We start from the raw sequence: 12,823 nt of genomic DNA on the forward strand, positions 1-12,823 counted from the left end.
TCTCTACATGCTCTACTTGGTCACTGGTGGCATATCTTTCTCAAGGAGAGCAAGTAAAGTCACAAAAATACCTGATGAATCATGAGAGGTTTTCTCTAAGTATTTTTCATATTGGCCAGAACTCACACAACCACAAAGTCTACCTGAAAATTCCGTGCGCTATTGCAGATTGTGACTGGGAGTGTGGAGCCCTCTAGAGCCAGGCATGTCCTGAATAAGCACCAGGAGTGAGCCATTTTTGGCCAGAGTGACAAGGGAGTAGAAGAGGGCTGGACCACCCACTACTCTGGAGCTTCAGTTGCAGGAGCCTGAGTACAGGGCAATGGCTTACTGAAAACTGTATTCTGCAGTCCAAATGTCGAACTGGGACTCGATAGGGAGTCCCACAGGCCTGACACATCACCTTCACCTTCCCCCACAAAGCAGAGCTGCCTTCTAGAAAGCACTCCAGATCAATGCTTGTTTGGTGGCTGCTTCCATCACAGTCCATCACTGTGGTTGCTCTATTCAGCTGGATGATTTTAAAGAAATAAGACAAGTTGCTTATACTTTTTCCTCTGTGGTTGCAGGATATTTGTTGTCACTTTTCAATGTAGTGAGTATGTGTACCTGCATATTCCTTCCTACACATTCAACTGAGCATGGAGAGAAAATATTAGAAGAAACATGAATGTGTACTGAGCCTGTGTATACATTTCCATTGTCCTTATATACATAACACATACTATTTACATAATACTATTTAATTACTATTTAAATAATACAATTATTTACATAGAATTTAGATTTTGTGAGTGTACATATGTGTGTGTATGAATGGTGCTAGGGTTTGAACTCAAGAGTCTCATGCTTATTTGATGGGAGCTCTACCACTTGAACCATGCCCCCAGCTCTGATTTTTGCTGGTTGTTTTGGAGATGAAGTCTCAAATATTTTCTGCCCATGCAAACCTCAAGCTATGATCCTTCATATCTCTTCCTCATGAGCAGCTAGGATTATAGCTGTGAGCCACCAATGTCCAGCTTTTATTAAGGTTTTCTTTTGTTTGTTTTTGCTGGTCATGGGGCTTGAAGTCAGGGCCTGGGCACTGTCCCTGAGTCTCAGATCTCAGCCTCTCAGTAGCTAGGCATATAATATGGCATGAGCCACCAGTAACTGGCTTATATTTTTATAAATTATATAAGATTTAAAGTATACAAGAGGGTGTGTACACTCATTTCCTTATTATGTGCCATGGTGTATAAGAGATTTGAATGTCTACAGGTTTATGTATCTGTAGGGGCCACTGTGGATTCAGAAGGACAACAATGTCATCCCTCCCATGTTGATTCAGGACTTGGCAATGACTTGCTTTGGCCAACAAGGTGACAACATGTGACATAGGCAGACTTGAAACACCCCTGGGCACTGGGACTCAACCTCTGTTGCTTCTCTTAGGACCCTTGCCTTGGCTTCTACGTGATGAAGATTCTAGAACAGCCTGCTGGATGATGGGAGAAATATGCTCCTGTCACTTTTGTCACTGAAGCCAGACAACATTCTCAAGCCCAGCTGTCAAGCCAGTTGGTAGCTCACAGCCAAATGAGTGAACTCAGGGCAGACTAGCAGAAAAATCAGCTGACCTTAACTTAAATTGCTGACTTTGCAGTCATGAACTAAATAGTTGTTTTTTAAGTCACTAAGTTTGGAAATGATTTGTTATGCAGCAAATTTTGCTAACTGATACATATCCCTTTATTATTGCATAGAATGGCAACAGTAGTAAACGATAGGCCGGTTGCTGTACATACAGGAGCATTTCTCATCAGTCAGTTTTTTTCTCATCTGTCATTAGTCTTATTTTTATTTGCACAAAGTAGAATAAAACAGACACTGTATCTATATTGTGAAAATGTTTCAGAGAAAAAACAATCACTATTTTCATAGATTTACTTCCCTTCCTTCCTCCCTCCCTCCCTTCCTCCCTCCCTCTCTTCCTCCCTCCCTCCCTCCCTTTCTTCCTTCCTCTCTCCCTTCCTTCCTTCCTACTTTTTTTTTTTAAATCAGCTGTAGGGCTTGAACTCTGGGCCTGGGTGCTGTCCCTGAGCTCCTCAGCTCACGGGTAGCACTCTACCACTTGAGCTGCAGCGCGACTTCCTAGACTTCTGAATTAACCACTCTGGATAATCTTCTAAAACCACTGGTGCGTAATCAGCATGGGAAGAGCAAAAATAGCCACAATGCATCCTGATCTTTTCCCCTCACAGCCAGAGAGCCATTTCTTGGCCTGGGTGCCTAAGAAACTGTCCAATCAAATAACTTCCTGTTCCATCAGTTCTACTGGGAAGTAACTTTCCTGGTCAAAATATAAATGCCAATATATTCAGTCTTACTATGCCCAGCAAAAGTCACTCTACACATATTAGTAACAATAGAGAGTAAGCATCATTGTTATATCTAATTATTCTTGCTGCTGTCTTATTAAAAAGGCCTGTTTATGGTAGTTATCGCTACCATTCCTGGAACAGAGCAACAGAATTGGGTGAGACAAGCCTGTGTCCTTCAACCACCTCCTAAGTTTTAATGTGGCAGGTTGCCTCAGGGTAGATGTCAGACCTCTGCAGAATCGCCAAACCTACACCAACTGGCTGAAGTAGTTGTATGAAGAATTGTTACAATAAAATGCAGTCAGAAATACATTGACAAAAAAAACCAACAAAAACCCATGTGAATTCAGACAGACTATGAATAAAACAAACTGCATTTAAATATTGGCTGGGTTTATTTGCAAGCTTAATCAGAAGTCCATAGAAGTATTAAAAGAAAGAGGAATGGAATTCTGAGTCTAGTCCACTGTGAAGCAGTGAGAGGGAGGCTCATTGACTGAGCCTAAGATGACATGCTGTTCACCTGTTCATCTCTCATTGACCTTGACATAATATGGGCATTCAAAGAAGAATATGCACATGCCAAGAGGGTGGGACAAGATAAAATCCACAGTGTAAGAAAGCAGTAATGAAGACATGTAGAAATATCGTTTTATATTTTCAATCCAGTCATTAGCTTAAGTCTTTAAACTGCAGGGATCTTTTGTACTTTAGAACTGATTTTTCAAAAACTCACATCAAAGCTAAAACTTCTCTCCAATCAATGACAAATTTCATTTTTAAAGTATTTCTTCCCTACTTCTAATGCTGCCTGAGTCTCTCTCCCTGTTTCTTATGACAAGGAGCTCTCCACTTCCAGTGTGAGCCTCTTCCCACCCTCCCTCTCCAGCTCTCCCAGATTCTTTTCACACTCTATAGCCAGAACAGCTTCCAAAATCACAGACCACAGCTAGAGCCCTCTTGCTCAAAACCCTCCTAAACCCTCCTGCTGGCTGTTCTCTACAGCCAAGGTCAGAGGTCACAGACTGGCCCCCTGCAGTTTCCAGTTCCTCCACACAGTATCCTGCAGACTTTGCATTGTCATGTGGATTAAACCTTGCAGCTTCCTGTCCTACAGTTACCTTAAATTTACTGGAGGATAAGTGTGGTGTAGGCAGCCAGTAGGTCAATAGCTCTACAGGGATCTGGGCTCTCTAATTCCCATCCCAAGGCCTCTGAGGGCTGCTCTGAGCAGGGGACCTCTTCTTTCTGTTTCACAGGCATCCAAGCGTGTGGCTTTTTTGAATCCAATTTTCCCTACATGGCTAAGGTCCTCCATGGTGGTACCCTGCTTCCCTCTAGGTCTTGTCTTTCCCATGCTTACAACCAAAGGTCTTTGCATTCCCAGTTCCCTGTGAACCTCCTGGGCTACAATGACTGTGCTCACCCACCCCCAAGCCTCAAGTCTCCTCACATGCAGAGTAAGGGTGCCACTCCTGCAGCCTCTGATCCCACTCCCCCACATTCACTTTGAGCCTAGTCCCCTCCTTGGGAAGCTTGCAGTGCCAATGGGTTATATCTTCTTCAGGTCTACTGTGCTAAGTTCAAGGTACGTTTCGGGATATCTGTTTCTCAGATACATATAGGACAGGCAGCATTTGGTCATATACTCAGACTTGGAGAATGGTGAGCACTTGATGCAGACTTTTGTGTAGAAGCTGAAGCACCCTCCTGTCCTGCTTACTATTCCCCATGACACTGGATGGTGTTACAAGCTCCTCGACATGCAGGGGTCACCAATAAGTGGCCTTTCCATTGAGTCTCATGGATTCCCTTCCCAGAAGTTGCTCTCATACCTTGCTTTCCAGGTAGCTAAAGCCATCTCCTTCTGAGGCCTGATTGTGGAAACCAAATGAAAAGTGTAAAGAAGCCCCCTTTTTGAGTCCCTATAAGCAGCAGGCTTAGGCAGATTAGTGGGCCTGGGGAAGGGCAAGCTTAGGCTAGATAGCATGGTCATGTTCTGGTAAATGTCACCCAAGCGCTTAAAAACTGGACAATGGGAGAAAATGGAATGTGGTTTTACCACTCATCTGCTAACTCTGCTTCTGTAACTATGTGCTTGCTTGAATGGGGAATAGCAGCTTTGATGTAATGACCATTGTGACTAAAAGAAAAACAGCAAAATTTCCCGAGAGTAATTACTGATCTGGGAAGCATGGTAAAAATGCTGAAAGTTGAGTTAATATTTGTCAGCCTAACCGCAAGATTCCACTTCTGTAAAACTGCTTGCTTAACCTGTTTTTTACTTGGTTTGACCACCTGCATGTGGTATGTGTGAATTTTGCCTTTAAAAACTCAACTCTACCGTGGCTCAGTGCTGTTCTTCACCATCCTGATGGTGGTGAACAGACGCTGTGCACAGCTAAATAAAGACTCCTAGCCCTATTGACTCCTGTGACTTTATTGTCGTGGGCTCAAGTCCTACCTGGGTGGCCAGGATGCTACACTGATTCTGCCTCAACGTTTCACTGGCCTCACTCTGGTGATGTAAGTGATGTGATTCTCTTGAGGTCTCCCTCTTCCCTATTGTCTGCCCCTCTAACTTATAGGTAGGAGGCCCAGAGTGAGTCATGCTAGAACTGATCCACTGAGGATGGCAGCACCTAGCTGGGGGAAGCCACAAAGCCTGGGTTAGACCACATCTTCACACAGACTCCCACTGCAGTATGGCAGTTTCTTTTAGAATTCTTCTAGAATGTCCACTTCCTCCAGGTCTTAGCTGTCAACTGTCTCTAAGCAATTCATGGCCAGAAAGTTTCCCAGGCTGCACTGAGTCTACACCAGAGTGGACCCACAACAAACCTATGTTTTCTTTCCCTATAATTTAGCTACTGAAACAGTTTGCCCTTTCTCACACATGTGGCTTGCTGACCTCCCTGGTAGCCCCTCATCCTGAGCCCTCCTCCCTGGACATCTCCCTTCCACCTCCAAAATGTTCTTGCCCTGCCCCCATAATTGGAAATGCCTGTTTTCCCCTTTAACCACAGATTGCCTCCTAAAGACCTGTAGTCTGCTTCTCACCACACTGACCACAACAGTGGCTCCCTGACCCTGCACTCACATCTCTGTAGGACCTAAGCCCCCCTACCTCCTGTAGTGAAGAGTCCTCAAGCTTGGGCCATAGCCTGGCAGCTGACACTCCTGTTATACTCACTGTCTCATCCTCCTACCTGGCACAACTCACAACTGCTGTGCCCTATCATGCCATATCCAAGGAGCACATTTCTCTCTCTCTCTCTGTCTCTGTCTGTCTCTCTCTGTCTCTGTGTGTATGTGTAGTGTGTGTGTGTGTGTGTGTGTGCGTGTGTGTTACTGGAGTTTGAACTCAGGGCCCCACACTTGCTAAGCAAGTATTCTACCACTGGAGCCATGCCTCCAGCCATCTTGCAATAGTTATTTCTAAGTTAGGGTCAAGTGCCTTTGCCCAGGCTGATCTTACACCCATCCTCCTACTTCTCCCTTTTGAATAGCCAGATTACAGGCCTGAATCACCATGTTTACCCTCAGTGTATGCATTTCTGTAAATGCAATTCAAATGCCTTGCTCTACCTCAGTCTACTAAACAAATGATTCTTCTTGGGGCTGGATATAGCTCAGTGGTGGATTGTTTGCCCTACTATGCCTGAGGCTCTGGGTTCCATTTCCAGCATCAAAAAAGAAAAATAGTCTAATAATCCAATTCATCTTCCGTTTTCAATTTCTGTGTCCCAGCAGGTTTTTAGCAATATTAAAAACCTCTTAGTAGAAAGTAAAGGTCAAATTAAAGGTCAAATTAAAGAATCCGTATTCAACTGCCCAAAGAGTTCTCAAGTTGACTTCACACATGTCCTTCAGCCTCCTGTGGTTCTAAGAATATGTCGCTCACCCTATCTTGCTCCTTTTTCGCCAGGATACTCTTTCTCTTGTATAGTACTCAACAATAGAGTCTCTAAGTAGTGACTATCTAGTGCTTGTGACTGTTGTCCCATGCCCATGACCTTGGGTCTTGTGGATCAAAATCACTGTTAAAGCCCCCAGGCCTTTTGTTCATCTCCACCCCTTCTAGTCTTCATATAAAATATTAAAGGAGTGCAGAAACACTAAGAATGCTCTTGCTTTCTCTGCATCTCTGTATGCTATCTTTATTCCCTGACTTTTGCTGGGCACTCCAGCTCCCCTTAAACCCCACATTCGCATTCCCAAAAGACCCCAACAAGCATATCCTCTGACCTCCAACTCCTGTAGCTCCTCCTCCTCCTCCACATCATAGGACAGGGTGTGGATTTTAATGTCATCTGCCGAGAGGTCGATGAACTTCCCATCAGGATACTCCAGGCTGTCTTTGGTCGGTGACCGGTCCTCAATGAAGGTGGTCTCGCAGCAGTCAGCAGCCACGCCGTCTCCCCAGGAGCGCAGCACGCCATCGGAGTAGAGGATGATGTTGGGACGATAGTGGGATTCCATTGACTGCTGCAGGGTGTTGGGGTCCAGCAGCTGCTGCACGGGCTCCTTCCTGCTGCCATCCAGGCTAGTTGGTGTCCCACTGGCCATCACTCGGTGGCTCTGGTACTGGGGCGCTGGGAAAACAGACACCAGGCCATCTCTGCTCTCAGCCATGAAGTTTCTGGTGTTAATCAGGCCATTCCTCTTGCTAGCGTCACTGATCTTACTATGCACCAGCACGTTCTTCTGTTCAATGATGCCATCCATGGTAGTCACAGTATCAGGCTGGCCAGCTGGACTCACAGGTCACACTTGTCTCATGAGATCCATTTCCCCTAAAAGAGGAGGAAACAGATGAAATGAAAATCACACTCAAAAAGCATCACCAGATCCATAATGGTTCATATTGTACTAGTCTACTGACATGCTCGGTAGCTGTAGAGTCAGATAAATATGCGGACCTACTTGTTCTGTGAATATTTTTAAAGGTTCTATCAGAGCAGCCAGCCACAGGAAACCAGAAATTGATTACCTGCCTCTCCATAAAGTCTTTGCTTCCAAATAAAGGAAATGGTGCAAACTGGGACCATGGCAGCCCTACAGAACCCCCTCATTGCCTGCAGCCATCCTGAAACCCCTGGGGAATTCAGGCCCATCCATGTCCACAGAAAGACCAACTGGGGATTGACACAGCTATTCATTCAAGCAGGAAACACAGAGCCAAGGAACAAAGGGCTTAAGACAAAGTTCCACACAGATGGAGAAGATAAATGTTAGGAAGATCTCCACAGCTTTTGCCATATTTGAACAAAAGTGCCACACTGGGGAAACATGCATGTACATATTGATCTGTTATAGTACACTAATCATAATGCACTCAGCACTTCCACATGCCTAATGGACTTCTAGCACAGCCCAGGAATCTTCACATTTCCTGCCTTGGTTTTACCTGATTTAGGAAAACATCTATGTATCTGTGATTCCATTAACACTTCCAAATTATTTTCTCCCTAGGTCATTTTCCTATCTAGGTTTGCAAATAGAAGGAAAGAAAGAGGGGGTGGGAGGAAGGAAAGAAAGAAAGAAAAAAAGAAAGAAAGGAGAGAAAGGAAGGAAGGAAAGAAAAAGAAGGGAAGGAAGGAAAGGGAAGAAAAGGATGGAAACAAAGGAAGTCAGGAAAAGTGAAAGGGAGGAGAAGGAAGGAAATGAAGTTATCACTTAGGAAAGAGAAGAATATATTTCCTTAACATTTTATTGCTTGCAAGCCAATAAGTTATATAAAAATATTTTATTCTCTAGCACCTCTGGTTATCCAGCTTTCTGAAATGTTTAAGCATTTTCTTAAACATACTTCATTCGTTGTTACAAACAATGATCTAAAAACTGTAGACTTATCCAAAGAAGAAAGCAAGGATACCTTTGCTAATAGAAAAAGTGCTCTGCGAGAACTTACTAAGCTGAGTAACTTACTATGCTCAAACTACAGTATATGCATTAAAACATAGTGGGTATTAACAACTTGACCCTATGTGCAATTTAAGAGAGGTGAAAAATATATTATCTTTCTGGGCATTGGTGGCTCATGTCTATAATTCTAGCTTCTCAGGAGGCTAAGATCTGAGGATTGAGATTCGAAGCCAGCCTGGGCAGAAAAGTCTGTGACAGTATGATCTCTAATAAAACACTCAGAAAAAGATGAGCATTTTGGCTCAAATGATAGAGCACTAGCCTTGAGTAAAAGAAGCTCAGGGATAGCACCGAGGGCCTGAGTTTAAACTCCAGGACTGGGGTGTGTGTGTGTGTAATATACATATATATGTATAGATATATATATATATCTATACATACATACACAAATATAATTATCTGCCTATGTGGTTTTGAAAGGTGTCTGTCTCTAAAGGCATATTTACAATCTGAGAACTCATTAGAATATTTGAACACAGATTGTTTTGGCATCCTTCAGCTATACTAAGTATATACTAAGCATATACTAAGTATATACACTATGTATTATATGATCAAGGAGCACTCCTACACTCAACACTAGGATATTTCTGGTCCAAGCACTCAACTTCTCCAGTCTTCCTTCCAGAGAAGCCAAATTAGGCCTTTCATATCATTTGTCATCTGTTGGAGATAGCAACAAGTCTATAACTTCAAAGACTTAGCTTCTCTGGCTGAGTTTAAACTCCTTCTGCTCAAATCACTGTACATAGCATACAAAAGGTAGATAATTGCAGTTGCTCAAATTCTGCCTTCTCCACTAAGTTCTATGTTCTTGTTCAACCTAAAGTTACTTTTCAATACAGTGACTGTTTCATCCTTCTCTGCTAATGCAACAGCTATTAGGGATCAGCTTCCTCCTCCAGCCCCGACAGGAGCTCCTTGACACCAAAGAATCAGTGATACCTTTTTCCTTTCTTGCATCTGGGATACAGCAGTCAATGAATGAACACATGTTATGACTAATTAGTGTTGTGTGATGAGAATAATCCCTATGTAGTGTACGACAGGTGAATCTAACAAAGCATCTTGAAGTGGGCCGGGCTTAGCTTCTCCCATGTCCTCCTTAGTATGCTGCTCATAGTGCCTCTGAGGCACAGCAGCCTCAGCACTCTGTGGGAGTTTGGCAAAAGTGCAAAAGGTTCGAGCTGTGTCTCAGCAGAAGAGCTCCTATCTCACACATGTGAGGCCTTGGGATCATCACCAGTATCACAGAAAAATAAAAACAGTGCATTCTTTGGAATAGGAACTGCATTGTCTGAGTCCACATCTACATATTAACATGATCTCTGGCTTAATCTGAATATTAAAGCTTGAGGGGCAGGTGTGGCTATTGAACAAGGTACTTGATTTTACTGGTTAAATATATTCTAATAAATATAGTATGAGCATCTTTAATCTGGAGGAAAAAAAAACCCATGTTCCAAATATTTCCAAAGCTGAAATGTTTGAGTGCCAAAATGATACAAATGGAAATCCCACATCCAACATTATGTAGTCGATCTGTGAAAACTGAAATATAGAATCCTCTCTTGGCTATCACGTAAGTTGTATATGAAACTCAAACAAATTTTTGGTTTAGATTTGAATCTATTCCCCCACGATATCTTATTAAATATATGCAAATATTTCAAAACCTAAAAATTAGGAAATCCGAAACACTCTTGGCCCAAGAATTTTAAATAAGGTATATTCTATTCAACCTGTATATCAAGTAATTTATTGTCTTAATTGATATTTTTCTTATTGAAGTGATATCATATCCAAATCATAGCACCATTCAATCCCTGTTTTTATGTCAGGGCAGTAGTATCTAAAAATAAATGCACTTAAATTTTTTTTTTTGGTCTGGGTGTTAGACATTTTCTTCCAAAGCCTCCCATAACCATTCTTTCTCGGTGCAAGTGAAAACCACCCTGGATTGAAGATAAAAGTCTTCAAATGGACAAAAGGTAGCCTCAACTCTCAATGTAAGTCACCTGTAGAAGTTTCAAAATGGAGAATTCTAATTCCTTTCTCCAAGCCAGGTGAAGAAAGAAACTGGCATATATCAAACACTTAGCACACAGTGAGGACATGGCAGACATTTCTGTGCATACACCTTGCAAGCACTGAGTGGGCACCAAGACAGCCATTGGGCAGGACACTGCCTGCAGCGTTGAAGACTACCTGAATTAGCACCAAAAGATGATGAGGGCTCATGAACAAGGAGAAGCATGGCTGGAGGGAATAAACATAAAGGGCAGCAACCTAGTTTGGGTATGAAGTGGTGAGGAAAGCCCTGAAAGGGCAGTGTGGAGTTATCTCGGTGAAGAATAGGGGAATTGGACCAGGCTAAGAAACAGCAAGTCAAATGCTTAGGGCTCTGAGGCAGGGAATAGACATGACAAAGGCCAGATCTATGAAACACACAGAGAGGAGGGAGGATAGGTGGAGAGGAATAAGGGCAGGAGCCCTGGCACCTGTCCTGACAAGTTTAATAGGCTGGCAAGGCCCATGGAAGGTGAATACCAGGCTGAGGCACTTCAATGAGTGTGCAACCAGGAAGGGTGAAACAGAGTAGGTGGATGAAGCACCCTGCTTCTGGCTTAGGCCCCTGCACTAGGGAAATTAGGGTTGTGGTGATAAGTTTGCCTGCACTGGGTGAGGTGAGACTGGGCACTGCACTCCAGGCCTGGGCCTCTACTGTTTAGGGGTTGATGGCATCATCTTGGCATCATCCATGTCAAATCTATGGCATTAAGCTGTCTGCAAAGCTTTTGCAAGTGACATTCAAGGAGCTGATGGGTAAATATCCTAGCATCTTTGTCACTGGGATGGAAAGGCTGTGAGGCCAGCATCCCACACTCTCATGGGCATCTAGAAGACTTTCTGGGGTCTCTCTCAAATTCTTGTCTCAGGGCACTTTGGTTTGTCCTCAGGGCACTTTGGTTTGTCCCCTCTGGAATTCATGTTGAATTTAATCCCCATAATACAAATATTCCAAGAGGAATATTTTATCTAACTATTGAGTTTATAGGTGAGGATTTGAGGAATGAAGATTAATAAGGGCATAAGGGTAGAGCCTCCATGACTGAGTCCCAATAATTTTGTTAGAAGAGTAAGATTCTAAGACAGGCAGATAGACAGGCAGACATCCTACCTATGCCTTCCAAGTAGCTGTTTTGTCTCCCAGGGCATGTTTTGAGAGAAAGTTTCACTTTTTTGTCCTGGCTACTCTCAAACCACAATCTTCATATCTTCATCTCCCATGTATCAGAGATTGCAGGCTCAGATTGCTATTTTTGAACATAAGACAGACACACATACCTTATCTCTTGCATGTAACTGATTCTTTGTATTGTATTAGAACTAATAATATACTTGTTTCTTGAAGAACCAACCAGCCTGTTCTGGGAGGTGTTACCACAACCTACATGAACACAAACGAATCAACTGGTGGGTTTATAAACTCATAGCACTGCAAATATTACTGAACAACAGCATCTTATTTTCATAGTCAGGATTTGCAGAAGGGTACATGCATATGCCTTAAATACCCAATCAGGAGCTCCTACAGAGATGAAAGTCCTCCTGGCCTGAAAGATGGAAGGGTAACATGTTGGTGTGGATGGACACAATTTACAATGAAAATTCAGAAAAGGCCTGCAAGATAGCTAGTTCTTCCTGAGAATCCATAAGCTGTTTGATTACAGAGTGAGAGTATATGGGGTCATGATCTTTGTGTCCTCATTTCCCAGGAGAATAATTCCTCACTGCTAATTGATTAATTGGCATTCTGTTTCTACAGATCAGTCTCAGAAGTGGGATAATTAAGCCTGCCCTAAAAGATGGATTCCCTCATGATGTGTTAGAAAATGGGTTTGTTTTCCTGACCTCTAAAGCCTGGGAGGAAACCCAGCTCACTATCTTTGCTTGCAATAAAGATGCCCCCAGAAACCAGTGGGATTCAGCCTGGGTCTGCAGCCATGTCATACCTTTTGGATTCTACAAGGCCCTAAATGTAACAGTGGTTGAATGAAATGCAGACCGAAAAGGTAACTCTAGTCAGCAAGAGGAATAGCTATGGGCCCTCCAATAAGGCAGTCTGTGCTGACGCCCTGGCCCTCCTTCTCACCACTAAATGCAGGATCTGAGCAATGTTGTGCTCTGTCTCCTGTAAACCATGTAAAGTACACCCTTTGTAGAGACCCCCAGCCTTTGCTGGGAGGAAATATGTACTGTGACTATGGTGCAATTGTACAAGGATCCATCATGGAGAAATTAGGACTAAAGACTGCAGGTTGTATTTTTCTCAAACTTGTCTCTAACGTTTAACAGGTTGGCTTTTGTGTTTGCTTGTTTGTTTTCTGTGAGGAAATAACTAAAAAAAAGTGTTGAGATTCAGGGCCGCAAGTACAGTTATTGTTGCTGTTATTGCTGTTTTCAAACAAATGCATGAATAAGGAAGTAAGGACAGAGTGAGTTACCCAAACTCTCTCAAATTATAT

General features: G+C 43.1%; 1 protein-coding gene across 1 annotated transcript in view; it reads right to left on the reverse strand.

Annotated features, from left to right (window-relative positions):
* The window catches only part of Syndig1 (synapse differentiation inducing 1), a 103,425-nt gene that overhangs the window by 42,924 nt on the left and 47,678 nt on the right, over positions 1 to 12,823 (reverse strand). Inside the window, exon 2 of the mRNA XM_048349358.1 lies at positions 6,615 to 7,162. Within this exon, the coding sequence (XP_048205315.1) occupies positions 6,615 to 7,094 (480 nt within the window). The 5' untranslated portion in view covers positions 7,095 to 7,162. The remainder of the gene's footprint in view (positions 1 to 6,614; positions 7,163 to 12,823) is intronic.

This window comes from Perognathus longimembris, chromosome 6, assembly GCF_023159225.1.
Source record: "Perognathus longimembris pacificus isolate PPM17 chromosome 6, ASM2315922v1, whole genome shotgun sequence".
NCBI classification, from domain to species: domain Eukaryota; kingdom Metazoa; phylum Chordata; class Mammalia; order Rodentia; family Heteromyidae; genus Perognathus; species Perognathus longimembris.